The sequence below is a fragment of the Pteropus medius genome, unplaced genomic scaffold (assembly GCF_902729225.1).
Source record: "Pteropus medius unplaced genomic scaffold, Ma_sr-lr_union100, whole genome shotgun sequence".
NCBI classification, from domain to species: domain Eukaryota; kingdom Metazoa; phylum Chordata; class Mammalia; order Chiroptera; family Pteropodidae; genus Pteropus; species Pteropus medius.
The window spans coordinates 344,024-363,859 of NW_024349799.1; the positions used below are offsets into that span (position 1 = coordinate 344,024).

The 19,836-nt window shown below is 35.4% G+C and overlaps 1 protein-coding gene across 1 annotated transcript; it reads left to right on the forward strand.

The window, feature by feature from the left end:
• Positions 1 to 893: 893 nt before the first annotated feature.
• FAM177A1 (family with sequence similarity 177 member A1) lies at positions 894 to 19,496 on the forward strand. The gene is made up of 5 exons (XM_039885667.1): positions 894 to 1,135; positions 6,608 to 6,781; positions 14,629 to 14,695; positions 15,747 to 15,844; positions 17,482 to 19,496. Exons 1-5 carry the CDS (start codon positions 977 to 979, stop codon positions 17,686 to 17,688), a joined length of 705 nt encoding a protein of 234 aa, XP_039741601.1. The 5' UTR covers positions 894 to 976; the 3' UTR covers positions 17,689 to 19,496.
• The last annotated feature ends 340 nt before the right edge of the window (positions 19,497 to 19,836 follow it).

Below are 19,836 nucleotides of genomic sequence, written 5' to 3' on the forward strand. Positions count from 1 at the left end.
TTATGAATTTTGCCTGGAATGAAATGGAATTTAAAGTGTCAAATGAAACCCTCCACCACCCGCCGTGGCCAAAATAATGTATTTTATTTTTGACCTCTACAATTTGTGAAAACTTGTTTGAAAACTTTCATACTAAAACTACAATTTAAAAAATCATTTACCTGGAAATGTCCTAACTAGTTTAATGCTGTAATCATTGAGATCGTGACTTTTTAATTTGGTTGAACATTGGGAAAAAATGGGAGAAGTCTGGGATGCTTCCTCACGCGCGCGCGCGTTCCTAAAACATGATTCCTCACATTTGTCAAAATGGAAGCTTGCTGTTGCCCTTTGCTCTCCTTCATGTGTCCCTTAACTTTTTCTACCGTTATATTTATTTCTGACAAGTGTAAGCAACATTCACCTTTGAGGCTCTTATTTAAAGCTATTTTGGCTATACCGTCGTCATCCAGGTTAGAAATGGAATATGCGCACGAGCCGTACATTTAAACATTTTTTCAGCAACCGCATCTCAGCACAAGCCTTTGAACCACTTTGTAGCTGTTCTCATTTCACAAGTGTAAAAACCAAGGTCCGAGAGAGTGACTGCCCAAAATGCAAGTGGTTGGTTAGCGGCTGCGCGGATATCTAAAGCCAAGATACAGGTGCCAGTACGAGGAACGACGTCACTGGGGATGATGACAGGCAGCGAGCCCCAGACGTGGGCGGGGCCGGAAGCGATACTGCAGAAGGCCCCGCCCCGCTCCTCCAGGCCGCGAGTCTGCGGGTAGTTGCTCCTCCCACGCTGCAGTCAGCCGACTCCCAGGTGCAGAGCCCTGTGGGCGAGGCGGCGGCCGACCCCGCCCCTTGGGAGGCCCCGCCCCCAGGCCCGCCCCTCCCGCTGTGGCGTGGCGGGGCGCGGCGCGAGGCGGGCAGTGCGGGTGGGTCCCATTTCCCGGCCGCGGGCTCTATCTACGACTGGGCCGGGGGGCGGAGGATGGAAGTGGCTTTATCCGTCACTACGTTCTATCTCGTCAGCAGCCCTGTGGCGGCAACAACGATGGACCCGGAGCCTGTGAGCCGTGCGGAAGGCGGAGAAGCAGTAGCAGCCTCAGGAGCTGCGGCCGCCGCGGCGTTCAGGGAGTCGGAGCGGCAGGTAGGTGAAGCCGAGGCTGGGAGAGCCCAGCCTCCTCTCTGCCTTGTCTGCCTGCTGCCCTTTTGGCCTGCAGGCCTTCTTCCGAGCAGGCCGCCCCCCGGAGGTGCTTTTCGGGGTTCTTCCTCAGTACCCCGCCTCTGCTTGGAGGAAGGGACCGCTCACCAACCCCTCCTGTGGCAGCGCCGCGGACTCTCGGGCGGCCTCGGGTTTCTAGGGGTGATATTCCAGTTTCGGGTCTGCAAACGTGAGAAGGCAGGCGTTTCCCCGAAAGGTGGCCTTCGTGGCTGGAATCCAGGTGACGGCGGCTTCAATCACCTCAGTCTCGTGCAGGCGTCTGACCTGGCATCTGGCCTTTTCTTAAGTAATAAAAAATAAGTACTAAGTGTTTACAGGTTTTTGCATTCCTTATAACTTCTGCGTGAGGTGGGCATTATCCCCATTTCACCTTAGTGAGGTAAACTAAGGCGCAAGCGGCACTGTCACATAAAATGTAACCGAGCCTTATTGTAAATTCTACATTTTGTAGTAGCCACATTAAAAAAGTAAAAAAAAAAAGTGAAATTAATTTTAATATTATGTTGTTTACCCAATTTATCAAAAAATTTTAACATATAATATGAAGTGAAATTAACATATTAACTCAATTTATCAAAACATTTCAACGTGCAATTAATATGAAAGTTATCAATGAAATATTTTACATTTTCTTTTTGGTACTAGTCTGAAATCCTGTATGTATTTTTCACTTACTGCACATCTCAGTTCGGAGCAGTCATATTTCAAGTGAGCATTAGCCACGTGTGCCTGGTGGTTACTGATTTGAACAATGTCAGTTTAGAGAGTTAAGTAAGGTTTTGAATTTGATGGTCTGTAGTAGTTTAGGATCTTTGGCCAAGTCAAACTGATGAAGAAATTGCTTTAGCTGAAATCAGCTTAGGAGTATAGTTTTATCTAGTAAAAACCTCGAGTTGCTCCTATGCAGAAATCTTTCCACCCTGCTTGAGAATGAAGCCTTTTCAGTAGGTTCATTTTTGAGACTTAACTACTTGAATGGTAAGACATTTTCCCCAAACTACAGAGCCCCAGAGAATGGTGCCTGAAAGTGCATATAGCTCTTACAGATGTAGTTTGCATTTACAAAAACTTTTTCCGCATACTAGTCTTTATGTGGAATTTCCTGTTTTTTTTTTCTTCTACTTAAGAAAGAGGAAGGTAACCTGTAAGAAGGAATTCAGGGACAATGCTAATTGATTAGGAAGCCACTTTTCAGTTGACACCTGTGGTTGACAGTTCACTTGAACCTTTAAGTTTACAGTGCTTGACGTGTTTTCCATTTGGTTTTTCCCTATGTTACTATAATTGTTTTCATCACTACTTAAGCTTCGAATCTGATAACAAAATAAACATACCTGTATGATTTACCAGATAAATAATTGAGGAAAGGCTCTTTGTTTTGGCTGTGTGATATTATGTTATGTTCTTATTCTTGGTTAAAAAAATAAGATAAACATTGAAACAGTAAAGAAGGCCCTAGAGCAAAAAGTAAAAAGTCATAGAATCCTCCCATCATCACCTATTCCTCACATTTTCCAAAAGTGAGTTTCTGGGTCTTCTTTCTGGGATTTCCTATGCATACATAATCTTTCTTGTTAAACACAAGTGGATTCATACTACACAAACTATTTTTCTGACTTTCCCTTCTTGCCCCCATTCACATTCCTGAAGCAGAAACATCTCTGGGAACCCCAGATCTAGGTGTAGGGGTTTGACCACAGTAAGAGGGAAGAGGTCAGTGAGGTGGACACTTGGATGAAAGGATGCCATCCTGTACTCCTTCATTAGTTTGTTAGAACTGAGAAATCTCAAGTGCCATGTGGGCAAGGAAATAAGAGACAGGAGCTCGAGTCTGTGTTTAGAATTAGACCTCAAACCAAGCCATCCAGCAGCTTTTCTGACTAGACTTTTAACCAGAGTCTCAGCCTCAACATTATTAAAGGAGTTAAAATTTCACTACCACTCATTTATTTAGCACCTCTGCTACCAAGTGCTTACAATATGCCAGAAGTTACAGGCTAAAGGATTTAATAATGAAGGATACACGCTGTGCCTCCTTCTATGTTGCTAACCACCTAGTTGGGGAAGGTGTCACAGAATAAAGTCCAAGTGTAGTACATATTTTAAAGAAGTCGTGGGTACTGTGGGAGTATATAAAAAAGAAAATTGCCATAGAAAATGCACTGAGGAACAAGATAAGCAGAATTACAGATTGAATAACCATAAAATTATGGTTAATGGACATTGCATCTCATGATTTCCTGGTGTTAGGGAACTGTCTTTTCAGATCTTTGGAGTTTGTTAAAATGGGATTTGTGTAATCGACAATAAAAATTTTGTTTTAAGGTTTATTATTTATCTGTAAAAATCAAACATTTGCAAAATTCAGAGAATAACTTTCATTTATAATTGTTGGAAATTTTGTACCAAATTACTTTCTGGTTAGTTTTACCCATCAATACCTCCTTTAACTGACGCCCCACCCCACCCCAAGTAGAAGTTGGAATCACATGTCATAGATTGTCTTTCACAGATTTTTTACTTGCCAATCTGGTTCCTTCTGATGAAGGCTTGACAGATTTTAGCCTATGGGCCAGATTCCACCAACCGCCAGTTTATATAAAGTTTAATTGGAACAAAGCCATTATGTATTGTCCATGGCTGCTTTCAAAGAGTTCGGTAGTTGTGACAGACTACCGAATATTTTATCTGATAACAAAATAAACATACCTGTATACCTGCAAAGCCTAAAATATTTACTTTTTGGCCTTTACAGAAAAAGTTGGTTCACTCCTCCTTAAGATGGTAAAACTTGGGTTTTACCGTATCGAAAATTAATATAAAAATTTAAAAAGAAAGCCCTTAAATAAATCTGTAATAAAAATCTTTATATACAAAATGTGATAATTGGAACAAATAAAATGCCATTTTTAATTACATATTATGTATAGTGGATATTACTCAAAGTTCTGTTTATATTCAACTAACAGGTATTGTAATAAAAAATATGAATCGTGTTTCAGTCTTCCCTTTTGTAGATATTTTTTTAACTGGAAAGAATAGAGCTGAGTCAGTTAATGGAGATAGCAGCTAAGTTTGTACTAGTTGTTATGACCCAGACAAGAATGTTTTGATTTATTAAAATTGTCTAAGGAAGATAAAGTAGTTGAGCCAATGAAAGACACCCCTTCTTCCTTTGTATCTTAGGAAAGAAAAATTAAGCCAATGAGAGATTGCTAGAGGGAGCAGTAAAAAGCTGCTTCTGTTCTGATGGGAGTGGAGTGGGAGTGGAATGGAGCGTGGTGATGTACTGTGAAAGGTCTCAGCTCTATTCACTGACTGGGACTGTTGCTTTAGCATCAGATCCATACAGTTAGTATGACTGGAGATCTAAACCAGCTCCTCTGATTTTCCCTTGTCCATAAGGGGAGCCAGAAAGTCATGATCCAAAGGAGACATTGATGTCAAGACAACCACAAACCAAAACTTAAATCAAGGGGAAAACAAGAGTGGATGAGAATGGCTCACTGTGCCTAGGGATTGGGGATGGAATAAAAGTGGCCCGTGTGGGCTGTATGTTGTCCATTTTGTTTCTGGACACAATAAAATGGGCTTGTCTTCCTTTATTAAAGGCTGGGTTTTTTTCTAACCCTCAGGACAGACTAGAGAAAAATTGCAGTCCCCCCCCCCAGGTTAATCTGTAGATAGCCCATGCTCTCAACATTTTCATGATCTCAGTTTGCTATATAACAGTTACAGTTGCTGTCAGTGGACCACGCGTATAATGGAACAATACGTCTATTATTGAATATACCTGGATTCAAATCCTAGCTAATGACCAAATTTACCTATGGAAGTGAGGGACAGAAAAAGAACCATATCTATATTCTAAGAAAGACCTTAGAAGATTAAGAGGAAAGCATGCATAAAAATAGTTACTTAAACTGGCATAACTGGGCAATTCTAGTCCACTTTTTATTAGTATAATGCCATCTCTATACATGCAGTTCAAAGAATGTTTCTAGTGATTGAACAACAGTTATGGCTTTAAATTATGTTTGGTCATATCTACAAAGAAGAATTTGTATAGAGGACAAAATTTTTGAACTCTGGACTATCTTAGAGAATCTCACTGACATGAATTCTAATCATGACAGTCCTATAGTCCTGTATCATTTTGCTTTGGTTTAATTTTAAAATTTAACCAGTAATACATGAACATATTCTCATCACAAAAACAAAACAAAATAATAAAATACAAAAATGAATAGAAAACCCTTTTAACCGCTCCCTTATTTGTACCTTCTCCCCCATTTTCGTACCTATCCCCAGGGGTCACCACTGTTGCAAGATTTTTTTTTCACAATTATTTGTACTGGTCCTTCTTGAAAGCTTCAGATAAGAAGATTCAATGAGAGCTTTCTTCAGATTTTAAACTTGAGGCAGAATGACGGAGAAGAAAAGCTCTTCATCTTCTTCCACAGTATACACTTACTCTGAATTTGGCACATGGCTATGTGTGTGAGGTAAAACTAGTATTTATCCAGGAGTAGAATTTGGACATAATTAGAATTCCCTAGATTACATATTATAGTTTTAAAATTCATAAAATCTTTTTACTATCAGGAGAAGTCTGTTGTCACCTATATATTACTAAGAAGTCTGGAAGTTCAAAGATATATCACTGATGGCTTGCTTTTCAGATCTGGTTTAGAAATGAGTTTTATTTGGCCTGCACAGTGCTTTAAAATTATTTTTAATTTAATGTGTTTAATTGGGGCATGCTTTTTCCAAAGGGTCTATCCGTCTTTCCATCTTTAGCTTTACACATTTTTGGTACCTGTTTGACCCTAAAAAGCATTTGAATCTGGGGCTACTGTTTTGAGAAAAGGTGCGGTTCAGAGTTAAAGTGAACTGGTTTGGTTTTGCTCACGCTTAGCTTAGATCCAAAGACTTAGGAGAGTTCCCTGGTATAAATGGGTACTTTATTCTACCTATCCATCCTACGTATATGTGCATCTATATGATTTTCCTTTGATATTACACATTAATCTTGCCATAATTAGCATTATATTTTAAAATGATGGCTGTCCAACATGTCTTCACATATATTGCATTGGAATTGATATAACTTGAAGTGTGGTGCTTGATTTCTTAGCTGTTGACTTAAAGTTTAATTGATTAAGTTCTATTTTTTTCACCTTGGTAGTGAGTATGCACATATTTGCTTTATTATTAAACTCTTTTGAGATGCTATTGATACTCTTATGATTGTTTTATTTTTTAAAAAACCATTTAAGGATTGGCTTGTGTTTCTTCATTCCCTAAAATAAAGCAACCCAGAAATTTTATTTTTTTGTTATATAAAAAAGAATTAATCTCAAAATTCTCATTTTCTTAATTTATTATTGGCATTAGATGAGTAACGAAAGAGGCTTTGAAAATGTAGAACTGGGAGTCATTGGAAAAAAGAAGAAAGCCCCAAGGAGAGTCATCCACTTTGTTAGTGGTGAAACAATGGAAGAATACAGCACAGACGAAGATGAAGTTGATGGCCTGGAGAAGAAAGATGTTTTGCCTACTGTTGATCCTGTGCGTTTGATACTGGTGACCCTTTTGTCAGTGGGTTTTGTTTTGATTGATGTGTTTCCCCTTAAACATTGACTGGAAGGAGACATTTGAGATTATATTCTGATTATAAAATTATGCATTATCTACCAAAATTATGATTTTGGTAGAAAACAGTATTTTTATACAATATGGGTGGAAATATTTCCTGCATTTCAGAAGCATGAATAGTTTTTGAGTGTCAGAGTTCTTTGTCAGTGTGGATAGGTTTCCAGATTTATCTTACTAGAGTGCTTGACTTTCAGTCTCTTTGAATTAACTATGTTACCATTATAGTTTCCACCCAAAACTTACAGTTGTTAGTTCTTTTTATAAGTTCTGATTAGAAGTTAGGCATGTATAGTTCTTAATTTTATATGCCTCACTAGCTAAATTTAAGAATTTTTAACTTATAAAAGATGTGACTATAAAATCATAAAACTAGCTGTATATTTTTAAAAATGTAATGTTGCCCTTCTAAGGCATTTTAAGAGTTCACTTGATCAAATATTGACTGATTTTTTCTAACAGGTACTGTTTTAGGCACTGGTGATAACAGTAATGAGCAATGTGAATTTCTGCTCTTATATGCTAGTGGGCAATGAATATATACTGTAATTATCAGACTATGAAAGTGCTATGAAGAAAAAGTAGCAGGATAGAGGATTGTTAATTTATATTTGATTCTTAAAATGTTATTACTAGTTTTTCATCAGATTTGGCTCTGAATAAATTTTGGTTATTAAAAAGGAATCAAATCCAGATTCCCTACTATAGAAAATATTCAAAAGACTGCAACATATTCTGAAGGGAATTCCAAACCCTGCAAAATATTGCAGAAGTGTTTCATGCAGTGGAAGTATGATTGGGATAAAGGTCTTTCTTTTAAATTACTTTGTAGGGGTTCTTATTTGTCTATAAATTTGTATGCATATGTATGTTTAAAAAAGTCATTGTCTCAAAAATTGCCCTCTTTACGTAGACACTAAGTAATAAAGGATTACGTAGAAAAAAATGCATGCTTAATACTTTCCTAAAGATTTCTTCCGTTTTTAAAGCTTTATTGAGATACAGTTCACTTAGGTTAGTTTAGGCTTTCTTCTTTCTTAAATAACTATGAATTTCTTCTTAATTTTTAAGCAGTGCTTTAGTTGTAGGTCATAAGTTTTTATATGTTACATCTTCATTTTCATGCCTCTCAAAGTTAACTTTTCCCCTTTGATTTTTTTCTTTGACTTTTTGGTTATTTAAGAGTATGTTGTTTACTTCCCACGTTTGTGAGTTTCCCACATTTTTTTCTGTTATTGATTTCTAATTTCACTCCATTGTGGTTGGAGAACATACTTTATATGATTTCTGTCCTTTTAAATTTATTGAAGATTGTTTTGTGGCCTAGCTTGTGGTCTGTCTTAGAGATTGTTCTGTATGTACTTGAGAAGGATGTATATTCTGTTGTGGTTAGGTTGAGTATTTTATTGATGTCTGTTAGGTCTGCTTGATGTATAGTGTTATTCAAGTCTTCTGTTTCCTTGTTGATCTTCTGTTTAGTTGTCTTATTCATTATTGTAAATGGGGTATTGAAGCCATCAACTATTGTTGAATTGTCTATTTTGCCTTTCATTTCTGTCAGTTTTTGTTCTGTTGAGCCCCTCTATTGACTTTTTCATTTCAGTTATTATACCTTTCAACTCTGGACTTCCCATTTGGTTCTGTTTTATAATTTCTAACTCTTTATTGATATTATCTATTTGATGTAACACTGTTATCATACCTTCTTTTATTTAATTATGGTTTCCTTAGTTCTTTGAACATACTTATAAAGGCTACTTTGAAGTTTTTTGTTAAATCCAACATCTGGTCATTCTCACAAGTAGTTTCTCTCGCCTGCTCTTTTTACTGTGTATGGGTTATACTTTTTTTTTTATGTCTCAATTTTTCTTTGGAAACTGGACATTTTAGATATTTAGTACCAACATTGGGTACTGCCCCCACCTTGCGCCCAGGATCTTGACATTGTTATTTGCTTGTTGATTTGTTTAGTGACGGCTGGATTAGTTATCTGCTGCAAACTAGCTGGCATCTAGTTTCGTCTGTATCTTCATAGAATCTAAGAATTTTCTCCTAGTTATTCACCACAGTCTCCACTGATTTTGAGAGCATCTTCTGCTTGGACTTTTCTACCTCTGCTGCCAATGAAGTCAGTTCATTTGGAAAGAGATTAGGAGCTATGTTTTATGGCCTTCTTTTCCCCCTTGGCAAAATTTCTTAATCAGAGCTTTGAAGTGGGGGAGTAGGGAAAGTGCATTTCTCTCTGAGTGACACCCCTACTTCGGGAACTGAGTACTCGGTAGAAGAGGGGAGCAGTAGCCTTGGATCTTCTTGGCTCACCTCTTTTGCGTGAAACCACTGCCTTTTGAGCTGGGGAAAGGGTGATTAGTGCACTAGTATTCTCATTGGCACCACGCCTGAGGCAGAGCCTCCATTTCGTTACTGGGGGCTGATGGAGGAAGGGAGCCCCTACCAGTCAACTGTACTCACCTGAAACTTAATAATAGACAACTTGTGGGCAGGATGAGAAGTGCTAATTGATGTTCTGTTCTTCCAGGAAGAAAGCCCTCTTACTGGGAGCTGGGGGTAGACGAAGTCCTGTGTTCTTGGCAGTATGAGTCTGGAGTTGAGTTTCTACCTCACTTGGCTGGAAAGGCAGTGGGAGGGAGTGATCTTGGTTCAGTTATCATGGACTCTTGCTTCTCTTATCCAATTTTATATATTTTCTTGAGTAAATGTTTCTTCATTTGTGGTATGCCTTGAGGAACATTTCCAGAGACTTTAAGTGTTTTTGATAATTTTCACCAGTTTCACTGAGAAGTGGGTCCACAGAATTTCTCATGCTATTTTGCTGGAAGCGCATATCCACTCTTAAAATCTTTAATTACCTTGTATATAGTGTGTTGCCGTTAGAATTTATTTGAATTCGTAGGCTTAAACTAACAGGGCAATAAGAAACCTGTCTAATATTTTCTCACTGGGAGGCAATGTGAGTAGTCAGCAGCTCAGCTTTTCTGACTTGATCCTATGATAATCACTGCGCTTTGACAAAAATTTAACTCTCATTGCACTTCAGGTTCCGTGAGTATTTAAAAAAAGATAACATTTGCCTCATCTATATTCAGAGTTGTTTTTGAAAATTAAATGAGATAGTATATATGAAAACATTGAAAATGACTAAGATCTATATGCATGTAAGGTAGTAATAGTTAACAAAGCAGATATAATAGGTTGCACAAGAAATCTTACTCAAGAGGCAATTTTAGAATCCATTGGAATTTGACAAGCCATGACTAATTTAAAAATTTTCTCTATAGTTCTTACTCAAGCTTCATTTTAGAGTTTATGAGATTAACTTGTTTGATGGCTCCATTCCTAAAATAGTCATTCTAGAGTTTTAAAGTTATGTTTTCTTGGTAGTAGTTCATGTCTTCCAGATTACAGCGATTTTTAGGCAAATAAGAGCTGCAATCATATCACATATTAATGTAATATAATATATAATAGACATTTAATATATTATTAATGTAATATTTAATATTATATTAATATGAGTTTCCAGTAGGAAACTTATACACTCAGCTTGAAGTTGACAGCTGACATTTTTCTTCTAAATAAAAGTTTTACAAAAAAAAAAAATCTAGTACAATTCATGAAGAATTTATAATTAGCAAATAGGAGTATCCATGTTAACGAAGTGAAGAAGACAAAACAATAGCAATTAAATCTTTTGCTAAAAGAGGTACAATTTATTTATTTTTTGATATTTTTTCATTGCTGCCTGAATTATAAATGTCTTCATCTGGTTTATTATTTTTACATACATATGTTAATATTAGTCACTATTTTTCTTTAAGTCTGTAGCTTAATATAGACTTCGGGTCATAAAGAAACGTTCAATAATTTTTTTTCTTCCTAAATAGTATTTCTTTTTTTTGGAGGGAAATTTTAAACATTAATAAATGCATTATAGTTTACTTCAGCCCTGAGGATTTGTCCTCTGAATCTGTTTTTGGTCAGAATTAATTTCCATTTCAAAAAAGATTTTTAAAGCTTACAGCCAACATCCATCAGTTTTTTAAAAAATCGAGATAAGAACACTTAACATGAGAACTCAACAAAATTTTAAGTGTACAATACGGCATTGTTAAATATAGGCAAAATGTGGTAAAACAGATCCCTAGAACTTACTCATCTTGTATTACTGAAACTTTGTACCCACTGAATGAACAACTCCCCATTTTCCCCCTTTCCCTAGTCCCTGGCAGCCACTATTCAACTCAGCTTTTATATGTTGGATTATTTTAGATACCTCATACGAGTGGGTATTTGTCCTGCTGCGACTAGCTCATGTCACTTAACATAGTATCCTGAAGCTTCATCCATGTTGTTGCATTTGTCAGGATTTCCTTTTTTTTTTTTTAAGGCTGAATAATATTCAATGTATGTGTATACCACATTTTCTTTAGTCATTTGTCAATGGATGTTAGGTTGTTTCTACATCTTGGCTATTGTGAATAATACTACAGTGAAGATGGAAATAGAATACTTCCTTAAGATTCTGATTTCAGTTCTTTTTGATAAATATCCAGAAGTGGGATTGCCATGTTGTATGGTATTTCTATTTTTAGTTTTTTGAGGAACCTTTATAATGTTTTCCATAATGGTGGCACCATTTTACATTCCCACCAACAGTGCACAAGGGCTCCAATTTTTCCACATCCTCACCAACACTTTTTATCTTGTTTGTTTGTTTTGTTTTTGGTAATAGCTATTCTAGCAAATGTTAATAACTGAAGGCAAACCTGGCTTCCTTAATGTGAAGAGCAGACTTTCCATTTTCTGTTTGCTTCTAATGCATCAAAAATCCGATAGAACAAAGGAATTTTGAAAAGATATTATCCTGTATTATGTAGTAGATTTGTAAAACAGATCCAATTAAGAAAAAAAAAAGCTTGACATTTAAAAGATTTAAGAATAATCTTAATCCAGTTTCTCTAGCATATACTTGATAGAAAAGAAAAGGAGACTTAGATTTTTTTTATATTATGGTAATTCTTTCCCTTAAGATTTTGCCTTAGATGTGCCTTAAGAATAAACATATTTCCTGTAATTCCTTTACCCTTTGGTTTAGTTTTGATTAGGGTTCCTCAAATACGTGTATATGTGTATATACATAGATATTTTAAAAATTTGATTATGCACGTAATTGTTACCTATATAAATGGGCTAATGCTTTTTGTAATATAGTCAGAACTTAAAATTATCTGGGCTCATTTTTCAACTGCCAAATTTTAAAAAGGAAAAGGATAATGTGTTGTAATGAGGCTACTAGCAAATGGACAATCTCATTCATTGCTGCTGAATATATATTGGTAAATTTTCTGATGTAAAGTTTTGCAGTCCGAAGGAAGAGTTTTCCAAATGATTATATTTTTGGCCTAGTTATTTCACCATTAGGAAGTTAAGCATTTGGGAAATATGCTTAATATTTTGTTGCAGTAAATGAGGAAAACAGGATAGAGAAAGTATAACAATGTTTTAAAACATATTTGCTCAAGGAAAAATATACTAATATATGTTAATGATAATTATGGGTGGTTGAAAATAGGTGACTTAAATTTTCTTTATACTTTGCTCCATTTTCTAAGTGTTCTATAATAAACAGCCATTACTTTTATAACCTAAAAGTAAGTTTAAAAACAAAAGTAAAAGGTAGCAAGTCTTAATATAAGGAAGAGATGGATACTTAAATTTTTAGAGATGAAAAAGTAAATCAACTTGAGTTTGTATCATAAATTGGAAGTCTTGAAGACCCAAGATCTCATCCCAGTTCTTCTCTTACTGGGATGATGGTAGTGGTAGTGATGCTGGCAGTGGTGGCTGAGTTCCATTGTAGGCTCTTGAACCATCTGTCCTTTTGATTCAGTAAGGTCAGTGTTTAAACAAAGAACACTATAAATTCATTCTGTGTAACTGTGTGTGATAATGATAGCTGTTATTCAGGAATCTTTATCCAGTTTCTCAGCTCTGGAGCAAGCTTGACTCTTTAGTAGTCATAGCCTGGATATTAGAATTATTCTCTTTAGAAAAAAATGCCCGTGGAATTGGTCCACTAAGAAATATATCCTTTCCTCCAAAAGCATGCTTAGTCTTATTCTGTATAGTTCTTTTCTGTACTATTTATACTTTCTTGGCCTTATCATTTACTGTGTGTTGTAGAAACTGGTTTCATTCTTTATATTTCTGCACTGTTCATTTACTGTAAAAAACATAAGGTAAACTCTGAGATCAGAGTATCCTAAGCAGAGCCCCGAAAATAACCCTTATACCCACATAAAGGATGCCTCCTGCTCTAAATATAGAATATATAGCAGATTTGATCAGAGAGTCAGAAATATATAGTATCTTCTTAGTTGAATATATTTCTTTGCTTAGATATTCATTCCTGTATAAATAGAGACTAAGGAGCTATCTCACTGTGTGTCTTCTCAGGTGTACTAACACAGAAATTGGCATACCTGCTTTTCATGGGAAGAGCATTATTATATGTTTCCTACTCTCCGCTTTAGCGCATAATGCCCAGTCTTACAGATAGTCTTTATTTTTTTAAACTAACTTGGTACAACTTTATTTTTTAAACTAACTTGGTACAAATTTATTTTTTAAACTAACTTGAATAAAAAGAAGTTTGTAAGACGGACCGTGGTTACTCAAAATGACTCTTAGGTAAAAAAATTACCCTCCTTTAACCAGGAAGAAAAGGAAGTAACATTAACATTGGCAAACTGATCAGCTTTAGATATCAGAAAAGGAAGATACTTCCATTTCACCAACAGAGAAAAAAGAATTGTTTTCAGTGTCTACAGTTTTCATTCTTACAGATATTCTTGTATTGGCTTTTTAATACCCTTATAACCATTAACGTATCTTAGCTAAGACTATGGCAAGTTTATCTTTTTCTCCCCTCCCTGGGACCAGTATTAAAACAATTATTTATTTGATTGATTAAGGCTCTATTCTGCATTTTCTTTTAAAACAAAAATATTAGGGCAAGGAAGCATGCTAATATTACTGACTTTATCCATAGATGCAAACTGTCATCTATGTGGCAAGCTTCACAAAAGTATTCTGTGGACTTAGAGCACCAAGATCAGCTATGGAGATGTGCAGTGTAGACTGCATTCTGCCAGTGGTCCTGGCCTACCCAGTATACACCGACCTTCTCTTGCATTATATAGTCTAATCCCTTTATAATCCTTAAACAAAAAACTGATTGCCACTTACTGGTTACTTGTTTCCCCACTAATAGTGTTCATTTGATATGCTGTTATCCTGCTTAATTTCTCTGAATCTTGATTTCCCCACCATACTATAAGTGTTTTGTTTTATATGATTTCTTAATGTCTCTTTCCATTAACTGCACACTTTCTCTGATGTGCTTATGAACAATAGAGACAAAACAGCATGACAGGAGAAAGGCTGGCTCTGAATCATCAATTCTTAAATAACTAAGGCTGTGACTTAATGACTCCATTTCAGTGGCTGCTGCTTTTTTTAGTTATTCCATGGGCTTAAGGTGATGGTAGTTATATGGGTGAATGTAAAATATCTTTGTGGAATTCTAGCTATAAACATTTAAATTTTTTATTGGATTGTAATCTGTTCGTAGCATTATCTATAGAATATTCTATGTGCCCACCAAGTATTGACTACTTCATTCTGGTCTAAATATATAGAATGAGTTTAGGTATGAATGTTGATAACCTGATTTCTTATTGCAGACAAAACTTACCTGGGGCCCCTACTTATGGTTTTACGTGCTTCGTGCTGCCACATCAACCCTCTCAGGTATCATTTCTCTGTATGAATATCGTATAACTACTATAATATGCTCTAGGAGCTCTGCCAAATTGAGTGTTTCAAAAATGAAGGAGAAACAGTAGGGAGTTGATCACTCTCAAGCTGGCTAGCGTTGAAAGAGATTAGTCTAACTTGTACTTCACCTTAAAACATTCTTCAGCTTCTGGTTGTGTGTGTGTTTTTAAGCACTGAAAATGGCTATATTTAGACAACGATTTTCATATTCTGAATATTTTCTGTTAGCAACTATTTTGTTATTTTATCATTTGATTTCTTACTGATTTTGTTATTCTGTTTGACTGCTTATTCTAAAGCCTGTAGTTACAATTTATTTTCTTTCATTAATATTTCATTTCTTGAGATATAACTAAGTCTTATTTGAAAGAAATTAATTACCAATGTATGACTTAATCATGCTAACTTTAAGATTAGGTTTTAAATCACAGTTTTCCTCTCTTTCCAATTTTAACTCCCTCATAGCTTCTATCACTTTCTGCTGCTTATTAGATCTAATTTTGAATAGTAATTCATTCAGCAACATTTACTGAGCACTCAGTATATGCTAGACAGTCTGGTATAATGAAAAGAACATGAGCTTTACATTCAGACCTGGATTGAATTTTGGAACAGCTTTGTCAGCTTGCCAAATTCTTCAGCCTCTGTGAGTCTAACCTTTCACAGTGCCTGGCATGTGGCAAGCACCCAGTGAATGTTATAGTACAAGTCATTCTTCTCCTCCAGCCCAGTGTTATTCCAGCACTCTTAGAGTATACTTTTTTTTTTTTTTTAAAGAAATAGACATGTAACAAATAATACCTGGTGATAAGTGTTATTGGGGGTATTATAGGGAGCCTGTAAGAAACTATAAGTACTTCTTGGGGCAATCAAGGAATTATATGCAGAAGAGACTACTGAATGTTCATAATCTCTCTGAGGGCAGGGACTATATAACTTTTGTAATTCAATGTGCTTTGCACATAGAAAGTGCTCAAGAAATGTTTATGGAATTGTGTAAGCCTTTTAACTTTCATATCTTTAGTGTGTGACTTTCTTGGAGAGAAGATTGCATCTGTTTTGGGCATTAGCACCCCAAAATACCAATATGCCATTGATGAGTATTACCGGATGAAGAAAGAGGTATGTCTCCTTTTTACATTTTCTTGATTCAGTTTGCTTTGCTGTGGGCTTGATGGGTTGTATAACAAACACAAGTATCCTCTAGGTACCCAAAAGAGCTCCCTTACACTAGGCATTTTATTCCAGAATCATTAGTTTGTCAAATTAGGATATAGAATTTTTTAATACTGAAATTTCTCTAGGATCTATGTGTAAAATTATGCTATATTCCATTGTGCTAGGTGCTATGGGAGATGCCTTATATGTGTTATTAATCTTCACCTCCCTCTGGATTATTATTCCAATTTTAAGATGAGGAAACAAAACCCAGTCTTTGTACTTAGGACACATAGATTGAATGTAGAAGTAGAATGAGTTTGACACAGAGAAAATTACAAGTACTAGAAGTGTGTGTCAATTGTTGGTTGAGGCACAAAGACGTGAGGCAATTCTGTCTGTAGTGAGGTCTTAGGGTAGGGGTGAAAAGAGTTTAGCCTTAAACAATGAGAAAGCTATAGCACTTAAGAGCAGGGGCCCAAGAACCAAAGGCTCTGAATTCAAATTCTGGCTCTGCCACTTCTAACTTTGTACTTTAGGCTAGATACCTAACCTCCATAAGTCTCAGTTTCCTCATCTTTATAATGAGGAAAATTGCAGCATCCATGCACAGGGGTTGTTCTAAGGATGAAATAAGTTAATATGTAAAATAGAACAGCACCTATTATTTATTGGTGAACATGAAATAAATATTAGAATCTTTTATTCTTCTTTCAGCAAATGAGGGCAATTCAGATAAAGTTAGAATATAGAGGCATGAAGATACGTTGTGTTTAGGGAAATGGAAAGAATACTACTGTATTGTCACTGGAGCATAGAGAGTACAACAGGGGTGTGGCTGGAGATGAATCTGGAAAGGTCAGCTGACTTTATGTGGTTTTTCAAAAATGTTTGATAAACGCGTTTCTATTATCATGACCAGCCTTGTTTAGAGCCTCACTGCCCCTTTGTGACAATTGTAATGGCCTCCCTAATAGTCTTCCTCATTCACTTTCAAACAAGCTCTAGATTAATCTTCCTGACGGGTTACTCACTCTCTACCGTCTGCTCATACTGCAGGGACCAATACAAATGCCATCTCCTCCTTCTGGAACTAGAAGTTATTTACCTTTTTAGATCTCTATAGTACTTTTTTTTGTCTTCATGCTATTTTTACATGTTTTAATTTTCTTCCTAGACTGTAAACTTTTTGAGGCCAGGGACTGCCTTATCTGTATACCAAGTTCTTACGGGAACACTAACCATGCTACGCCATTTAGTGTATAGACCACCCTATTCCACTGAATGGACCAACACCTTATGATTGAAGTGATATAGTATTAGCTAATTTTTAAATTTAGATTAGAATCCGAAAAGATATAGCCTATCAAATTTAAACATGCTGTATCATGTTTCAAAAATAACATCACTTTTCTTAAAATGTTATACAGTAGTTTTCAATTTGGAAATGGGGACGTATGGCTTAATTAGACCAAATTGAATTGTACATGATACTGTTTTGGTTAAAAAAAAAAAAAGCACAAGCTGTTGAAAATGAGGGAACAAGTATTATTCCTTTGGGGCATTTCTATTTCAATTTTCTTGATATTTCCTCTTTTTAGGAAGAAGAAGATGACGACGAAAACAGGATGTCTGAAGAAGCAGAAAGACAATACCAACAGAATAAGCTACAGGCTGATTCCATTGTTCAGACAGATCAGCCAGAAACAGTAGTATCCACTTCATTTGTGAATCTCAATTTTGAAATGGAGGGAGATTGTGAAGTAATAACAGAAAGCAAACAAAATCCAGTCTCTGTTCCACCATAGAATGAAATGAATATCAAACTTCAAACTCTAAGGTGGTTTTTATACCAGGAACTTTCACATTCTCTATTCAGTGGGACTTAATACAGTTATTTATATTTTAAATTATCTGGAAAGGGAAAGATGTTTCTTTATTCTTAGATCTATTTAGCAAAAGTCAGATCTGAAATTAGGAATATTTGTACCATGCTTTTATTGTGTATCATATTAGTGCTTTGGTTTTAAAATCTTTTTAAAAAGTTGACATTTTACAGCCCTGCCGATTAAGAAGAGTTAAATTATCACAGTTGTCTGTGTTTGTAAGGAAAAAAAAATAGGTAAGTTGCTGATTAAGGCTGATTGAAACTGATAATCCTATTCTGATTAAAATGTGTTTTTCCCCTAGGTTTTCTCATGATATGTCTTACATTTATATACTAACCATTAATTTCATAATTAAGGATGGTTCACTGAGTGTAATAAAAAGAACAAGATAAAAGCACTTTGAATTTTCTTTCCTTGAGAATCACTATTTTATGGAAAGGTGATTGAGTTTATAACACCAAATATTAAGATGTTTCTATTTTTTAAAGCAGGTTACTTAATCTTGTATTTTCAGTAGTTATTCAAATTCACTGCTTTGAACATGTTAAAAACACTATTGAATGAATTTATTAATATATTTGTATTCAAGTGGTAATAACACCTAGTGATTTTCCACATGGTATCCTAGTTGTGTCACTCATTCAGCTCTCAGTGCCTCCTATGGGTCAGATAGTTGTGGGGAGGAGAGTAGCACTGGGGACAGATGAAGACTTAACCCTTTAGGGGCTCACTGTTAAATATTGTACAAGGTGCGGTGGTAGCATAATTAAGGTACTTGTCATTCACTACTTCAAAATAACAACAGTAAAGTTTCCTTGACCCGGGTTGGCCATCTCTCTACCCACTGTGCTATTAGCCAACCTTCCAACAGTATGGGATAAACTAATTTTGAAAATATTCTTAAATATGTTCAGAATCTTATGAGGTATCTGTATGACTTCACTTTATACCTAATGTGGGTAAGAATATGCGGCATATTTCAGATGCTGCTGCTCTTAAAAGCCTGTTCACAAACTTAGAGCTTTGAAAGATTGTTTATAGCCTTCTAAACAGCATGAAGCTTAAATGTATCTATATTAAATACAAAGAAACTCACAACAGGTACAGTTAGCCTATTATGGACCACTGTTATTAATGAACGTGAACATCTGGCCACTAAGTTCAGTTCTTTAACCGAAATTTGCAGGATTCATGAAAGGTAATTAATTCTTCATTAGGAGTCTTTGGAGTCATGGTATTGTGGTTCTTGGCATATGATGGGAATCTTTTTAGTCATGAGTGTAAACTATATAATTTAGTACTTCAAGGAATAATTATCAGAGTATGTAATTAATGTCATCATAAGTTATAGTTTGCCAGTAGCTCTAACATATGTTAACTAGACATCTTCCCTCTAATTTGTTTTTAACTTCATTTGAGATAGTACCTCCAACTCAGATATTTGATTATCCATGGAGGCATGCATATCAAAAGGTGATCTGTATCTTCTCTCCCTGGAGCTACTAGATCTAAAAGAGAAAACTAGAAACTTTTCTGATTGTAGTATAAAGAAGATAATGACTTATTAAGGTATTATATTTCTTGAATTTTACTTTCTCTACTTGTCAAACAGTGGCGAGTTTGTAATGTTTATTATAGTGATTCACTGTGCCTTAAATTTTTATATTTTTATTTATGCAAACTAAAATTTCCCATAAATGCATTAAATTGTTTTGTCTTATTTTTAAGCCTCTTTCAGTTTTTCTTCCTTTCAACCCTCTTAATATTTACTGTTCTCTCTGGATCATAGTTGATAAAATTCTATCTTCTTCTAATCTTTCATTTTGTTAAATCATAACAGTATAATTGAGAATCTTTACAGTGAATTAACAAAATGGAGTTTAGTTTTATAAAATGTAATCCTGATGCTGATTAACAAAACTAGACAAATTTTTTTACCAATGATTTTAATTAAAGTAAAATATTAACTTGAATATTTTATTGGAACATCCTATTAAAAGAAACACATCTAAACATTTCTAACCCCAAAATAAAATGGCTTTAAAAATGGGAAAGTCTATAATCTTT

Bases quoted from the DNA above. Each gene is read 5' to 3' on its own strand.
- FAM177A1 (XM_039885667.1), top strand. From the start codon at position 977: ATGGAAGTGGCTTTATCCGTCACTACGTTCTATCTCGTCAGCAGCCCT. The intron at 14,696-15,746 runs GTATCATTTCTC...TCATATCTTTAG, and splicing joins TGCCACATCAACCCTCTCAG to TGTGTGACTTTCTTGGAGAG. The intron at 15,845-17,481 runs GTATGTCTCCTT...TCCTCTTTTTAG, and splicing joins ATTACCGGATGAAGAAAGAG to GAAGAAGAAGATGACGACGA.